Source organism: Desarmillaria tabescens, assembly GCF_030435595.1.
Source record: "Desarmillaria tabescens strain CCBAS 213 chromosome Unknown EV420scaffold_76, whole genome shotgun sequence".
NCBI lineage: Eukaryota > Fungi > Basidiomycota > Agaricomycetes > Agaricales > Physalacriaceae > Desarmillaria > Desarmillaria tabescens.
This window is the reverse complement of record NW_026848375.1, coordinates 199,932-206,372: the sequence shown is the minus strand read 5'-3', so window position 1 is coordinate 206,372 and position 6,441 is coordinate 199,932. Positions and strand designations below refer to the sequence as shown.

The 6,441-nt window shown below is 43.7% G+C and overlaps 2 protein-coding genes across 2 annotated transcripts; both read right to left on the bottom strand.

Moving 5' to 3' along the window:
* Positions 1–188: 188 nt before the first annotated feature.
* EV420DRAFT_1650517 (uncharacterized protein) lies at positions 189–1,324 on the bottom strand (the record flags this gene model as incomplete). Its single annotated transcript, XM_060478462.1, has 6 exons — positions 189–345; positions 409–424; positions 483–554; positions 604–887; positions 939–1,193; positions 1,242–1,324. The coding sequence occupies 6 exons, from the start codon at positions 1,322–1,324 to the stop codon at positions 189–191; spliced, it is 867 nt and encodes a 288-aa protein (XP_060323654.1).
* A 977-nt stretch (positions 1,325–2,301) lies between these two features.
* EV420DRAFT_1485953 (uncharacterized protein) lies at positions 2,302–5,657 on the bottom strand (the record flags this gene model as incomplete). The annotated part of the gene is made up of 16 exons (XM_060470326.1): positions 2,302–2,427; positions 2,469–2,518; positions 2,570–2,705; positions 2,879–3,073; positions 3,149–3,255; positions 3,307–3,442; positions 3,501–3,536; positions 3,586–3,651; positions 3,701–3,760; positions 3,808–4,412; positions 4,464–4,604; positions 4,761–5,000; positions 5,049–5,057; positions 5,101–5,261; positions 5,312–5,419; positions 5,560–5,657. The coding sequence occupies 16 exons, from the start codon at positions 5,655–5,657 to the stop codon at positions 2,302–2,304; spliced, it is 2,274 nt and encodes a 757-aa protein (XP_060323653.1).
* Positions 5,658–6,441: the final 784 nt, after the last annotated feature.

Genomic DNA, 6,441 nt, shown 5'->3' with positions numbered 1-6,441 from the left:
TCTGCATCATCACCAAAGTCCCCCCCTTCCCTCCGTAAAAAAACTGTGCACTTCTTAGCTATCTCACTTCAAGTAGGAAACTTGAGTTGAAATATGTACCCCCCTGTTTGGGAACACAAGAGCATGTATAAATTCAGAAAAACATATTTGTAAAGGCTAACTATGAGGAATCAAAAGGCTATGTCCAATCAACCCAAAGTACAGGTCCCAATTAATCCAGCCACCATCTTCCGGAATACCTTCTCCTCCATCGCTTCAATAAAGTCATCCCTTGTATCAGCCTCTTCAGATGTCTTGATATTATCGCTTCGGGGTACTGGTATACCTCCAGATATCTTGCAATAACTTGGGAAGACATAGTGGTGACATGGATCTTGGCCTGGAGGGCCCCACTTGGCCAAGGCTTACTGGAGTCCTTGGTGAGCTGTGTGATGCTACGGAATTCAGGGGAGGGTATGAGTAACTTTTAGAACAACACTCACTGGGAGATGAAAATATGTCCCCATTGCCAATGCTATTGACAGTCACATTCGAAGTGAGGTAGTTGCCATGATCTCATTTGAATAAGTAAAGTTGAAGGGAAATCCTTGATAAATTACTTACGAGTTTTCCTTGGTGACAAGTCGGGAATGTGTGCCTTCCCTTTCTGCTTCGAAGGGGTCCCCACTGGAGATGCTGTGGGTGAAGCTATGGTGGGTGTAGGGCGGGGAACTCGACTGCCAGCATGAAATGGCAAAGTCGTTGTGTTGGCCGGGTATTGATCTACACATCCATACACAGTTGCACCACGACTCATTTGACAGATTAGCGCATTTTCAATCTTATCGAAGCCATGGGCCCTGCGATATGTTGGGTTTGACCGATTGACTTGGTCCACAGCATGTTCTCTATGTCAAAAGTATGGTGAGTTTGATTCTGAAAAAGATCAAAAGACACACTGGTGATAGAAGATGCCTGCCCTTGTGCCATATATGATGGCCCAGAAGGTGGCCCCATCATTGTCGAACATTGCAGTGATCGTGGGCCATTCTTGCCACTCATGCAAAGACACTCTGAAAGTTACATCATCCTCTTGGCCATGATACACCAGGAATGGATTCAAATGTGTGTTCAACACCAATGCCTGATCCTTTCTTTTGCAGTAAACCACGACTGGCCACTTAGCACCAGTAGTACCATTTGGAATCCACACCCTTCCAGATCATTTAATATGGTTCCGCTTAAGAAAGTGAATGACTTACAGTTGGTTCTTGTAGACTCTGGGACTGACACCGGATACATTAGGGGGTGAAAGAACAGTGCACCATGGTATTGTGTGGACCATCACAAGTGGAAGGGATTGACAATGTGTCAGACTATGTTTTTTTTACGATGGGGTGATTCTTGGAAAATGAAATATGGCCGGAATTCTGCCCGAAATAAGGGAAGAAAATCCTGAAGTCTTTATTCTATTGGCATCATTACCATGAAGTCGTGCGTATGTTCTTTGAATTCTTCTGTTTCATAAGTACCACCTGGGTTCTTATGTCACGTTCTACTCACATCATGCTCATCTCAAAGAAGGGGTTTCTAAGACGGAAAACTATAATGCCGAAGCACCTTAGTAACTTTGGACAGGCCTTTGATCCTGGTTTACTTATGTACTTGGATATTTGCCTTCCCAAACTTAAATTTTTTTTTGGCTAAATATTCTCATGGGCCATCCAGCTCGATGGCCAATGGCCAGAAAAAGAAATGGAATCTAGCCAAGTCCGATTGTCTTGAAGGCCGATTGTTCTGTTTCAAAATCGTCATTAGTTACCATGTTCGCTTGAAACATTATTTCAAGCTGGCATGGTTTTAATGCAATGTCTCTTCACACGGAAAACGTCTCCAGAGAACACCTGCGCCATAGGATGGATTTTATGAGTTGTTTAAGAACCAGCAATGCGGTTCATTCTTGTATTTACATAAACGTTGTGTCAAAAACACAATAAAACTGTGTCCAATGGAAAAGGTGATATTTCAAAGCAAACATGATAACTATTGACAATTTTGAAACAGAACAATCGGTCTTCAAGACAATTGGACTTTGCTAGGTTCTGTTTCCTTTTCTGGCCATTGGCCATCGAGCTGGATGGCCCGTGAGAACATTTAGCCAAAAAAAAATTTAAGTTTGGGAAGGCAAATATCCGAGTACATAAGTAAACCAGGATCAAAGGCCCTACACAAAGTTACTAAGGTGCTTCGGCCACCTTTCAAGTCAGACAGAAACGGGGGTTCATAAAAGTAGTTACGAACAAACTTCTATCAAGAATAGTACTACGTATGTTCAAAACTCTTGTAAGCAGAACCAAGTGCACCACTCGTTACAATGATGCCTTTGCGGGAATTGCTCGAGGGAACCATCCACATTTCCTTCACCAAAGAGTTGCCAGTCCCAGAACACTGTAAAATGATTAGCTTGAGTTTTATCATTTTTGCAATACATATGCAGATTTCGCCATGACTTGGGGGTCCGTCAGCCATTTTCCGGCGCCTGAAGATGACATTCAATAACCCATTACTGAAAAGGAGATGTTGGAAGTACCTTGATAATCCGAGACAAAACACTTTCCCAATGTCTGAGAGTATTGGAGGTGCTGCAGGAAGCATAAAAATGTGGCGATGGCAAGATGATCTTCGGAAACATCTTCGACCGGTTCGGGGGCACCATTCGATACATACTTGACGAAGTCAGTCAGAATCTAGGAGTCGTTCCACCAGGACACAAAAACCCTGCCAATCCTTTAGCTTGACCGATTCTGGACGGGAAGTCAGCGTGACTGCTGCCTCAACAAAGTGAAGGTCCGGAATCAGTCCAGGCGGTGGCCCATAGGACTGACACTTTGGCATGGACCAATGCAATGCTCATGTCATGAATGGCATTCGCCCAGACCAAAGTATTCGCTTCCTGTAAGACGGCCGTACATTCGACATCATCAGTCATCCGCTGCACCCCTTGCCTAGTCATGAGGCCAAAGTACGGCTGCTTGATACAGACTTTTCCCTGCAGCGCTGCCGGAACATCAACACCCTCTAGGTTCATTCCAACCTTTAGCAGCCCAAAGTGAGCCATTTTGAAAGAGCTGGATCTGAGTCATTGTTCTTCACTCTCCGCCCAGTTGACATAAATGTGTCCCCATAACTGCGAAGTGAAGGTGAATTGAGGGCTGCTGAGAAGTCCAGAAATGAGTTGAGGGATCAAACAAATCTCAACTGCCCATTCTGGTAAACCTAAAATATGTGTAGGTGATTAACATGGATTGTTTTGGGTGTAGAACTCACCAGGATTGAAGCTGCTCTCAAGGTAAGTTCCACCGGTGTCGATAATGTCCAGAATCACATCAAACCATTTGGTGCAGTCTGATACATCAATGCCAGTACAAAGTCGCTTGCTGCTGGGAACGTCCTGTAGGAGGTGCTGGAGAAAGCTACAGAACTCAGTTAGCCTGGTAAGACTTAACTGGAAAGTCACCCACCACCCATTTTGAGGAATATGACTGTTCACTATTCGCCTAAAGAATGATGTTAGGTTGTGCGACAAAGAGAATGTCCTCCTCTCACTGAGATGGTCGACTCAGGTGGTCCGGAAACAATTGAAACATAATCAATATCCGAAAGGTCATCCATCTGTTTAAAATCAATGAATATCCAAACAGGGGCATCCTAGTTAACGTACATCTGAATCAAGTTCTGGTTCTTCACGCTTCTTCCCTTTTCCATTCTTGACAGGGGATGACTTGAAAGAAATCAACATAAATTGACACATAATGACAATAATCATACCTTTGGAGTATCACCAGCCTCCCATTCATCATATCTTTCAGCCACTGCAGGGTTGAGTATCATATACCAGTTCTCAGGGGCTCCCTGAGAATATTTCAAGCCTCCAACTGGTGTGCCCTTCTTTGAGAGCCCTTTGGTTATACCTTTATAAAACAACTCTGTTGGTTTCATTAAATCTCCTTCCAGAACAGGTATCCACCCAGAGTCCACAACGAAGAAATTGTCAGTAGTGAACTTGAAGCCCTTCACTTTGTGATGGGCTTGTACTAAAACAAGCAGGCTTTCGAGCATGCATTGCACGACTTCAGTGTGGGGAGTCGGAGGAGGAAAGGAGACACCATGTTGTACGTTCTGCCAAAAGTCAAATGGTGTAACCGTGACAAAGTTAGAGCTTATGTGGAAGGAGATGCCTTTCTTTGTCCCGTTTTCCCTTTTGACCTGAACAAAGACCTTTGCAAGTACGCCTTGACCTTCTACTGCGAGTTTGCAAAACTTGTCCTTCTCAGAATTGTAGAGATAATGAGCAGGCGAATAACCGGTTTTAAGGGCATTTTTATTCAGCAATGATGATATCACGACTGGCAACCTCGATTCCAGTGCAGCTCCTGTCAGAGAGTACATTCACCAAACAAGAAAAGGTCAGTAAACATTCCTACCTTTCGCTTTGGCCTTCTTGACACTTTCATCAATCGAAAGGGTGTTTGGGATGGACGCAATGACTTTCAGAATAGCGTCGGCTACTTCGAGCAGGTGAATTCCTGGAATCGTTGGAACAGGTGGTGGTGCCATCTGATGGGCTAACAAAACCAATGAGATTTATCGTGTTGTGCATGTGGATAAGACTTATGGGATGACACCGCTCCATCTTTCTTCGATAGATGTCTTGCGCGCTGTGATGCAGCTTCTATAAAAGAATATTGGCTTGGAAGAGGTGAAAGCGCAAAAGGGCATACTTTTCTTTGACGCAAGCATGGCACAGGATTTACAAGTGGTCAAGGTCAGGGTCTCAGTCCCCAGGTTCCTCAATGTAGCAGGCCCATCCTTGCACAAACATGCCTTCATTTGAAACTTTTCCTCCCCTGGCTGAAACTTGTATGGATCACTGTTCACTTTGCGATTTTTGCAACATTGGTATTCACAATGATCAGAACTATCATCTAGTGCAAAGGTAAGATCAACCAGATCAACTGGGCCTGGAATGTGTCAGTACCTGCCAGCACATTATATTGTCGAATACTTACTGGCACCCCCTAGCAGCAGTGATCGGAAATGTAAAGTCGAAAGGTCACTCACGTTCAGAGCATCCAGCGTCTCCATGGCGGATAAAGGAAGCCATCTGCCGGGCATGTACAAATGGAACGGACTTGAAAAGATACCACAAACATCCTGTCTGCCAGAGACTTTCTGTCTTAGAATTTCTAAGATATCCTGGATGGATGAACTTCCATTGACGACTGGAAAAACAGTTCATCAAAGACGTGATCAATGACTTTGTAAAACTTACCGAGCGCAAAGTTCCCAGATGGACACTTTATAAAGATGGTAAAGGCAGGCGGACTGTGGAGTGACATTTTGCTCGGTTCCATAATCAGTCTCTTTGTGGGTCAAACACCTATGTGGAAGAAAGACGTTACTGAATTGCAAGGCTGGGTTTGCTAAGCATGCACAAAGAGACTTTGAGGTGATGGCTGTGAGCAGTCTGTGAGAGTGATAAAAGCCTTGAATATCATCAACTGAACATCGTGAAAATACTCAGAAGAGGCTTTACCCATGAAGAGCAGAAGCACACCAACACAGCAAGACAAGAGGACGCAAGTCTCTGCTTGAGAACTGGAAGTGTTTTCACTCATGAAAGTTTGGCAGTCTCTGCAATGAAAGTGTGCTTTATATACCCGTTTTTGCGCATTGTCATACCGTCTTAAAATGGTTAATCAATTATGGTAAAGACTACATTGCTGGGCCCAAATTCAACCAGTTTTTCAGCCAGAATGAAATAATTTCATCTTTTAGTGAAAGATATTCTTGGCCCAGCGAACATTTCCACTTCATATAAAAAGACGCCGATATTTTCCATCCGAAATTGTAATGAGTGTCACCAGATATCCCAGAAAATCTTGTCCAATGATGCAGGGCCATTCATTGTGTTGGAATAACAGGACCCTAATGATGAGACAACTGTCAGTGTCTATGCATGCTTCCATTTCACGTCATGGAGACAAACACAAATAAAAGATATTCCTTGATTTTTCCAGATTTACGTCCGATCTAGGCCAGGACAACAAGTGATTTTTGGGTATCCATATTTATACCTGTTTCTCGTCATGCCCAATCAACACCTTCCACTTGGTGAGTCATCGTAAATTTTCTTTTCATTCCATTGACTGTGGTGAAGTACCAGATGAAATAATTTTGCCGAGACTGAAAGAGCTTTGGCTGATGGAGGGCAACGTAACTGATACCATTCTGTGTGAAGAACTCCAGAAAGTTTTCGATATGTCAAAGTATACCTTGGGATATGTTGAAGTTCTCGCCCGGAGGATCCATTAATGGTTTCTTTCCAGCCTTTCCAGCTTCAAAAGGATGAGAAAAAGGCTAGGATTCCTCAGTACATGGCAGCAAAAGCATACTGTTGAG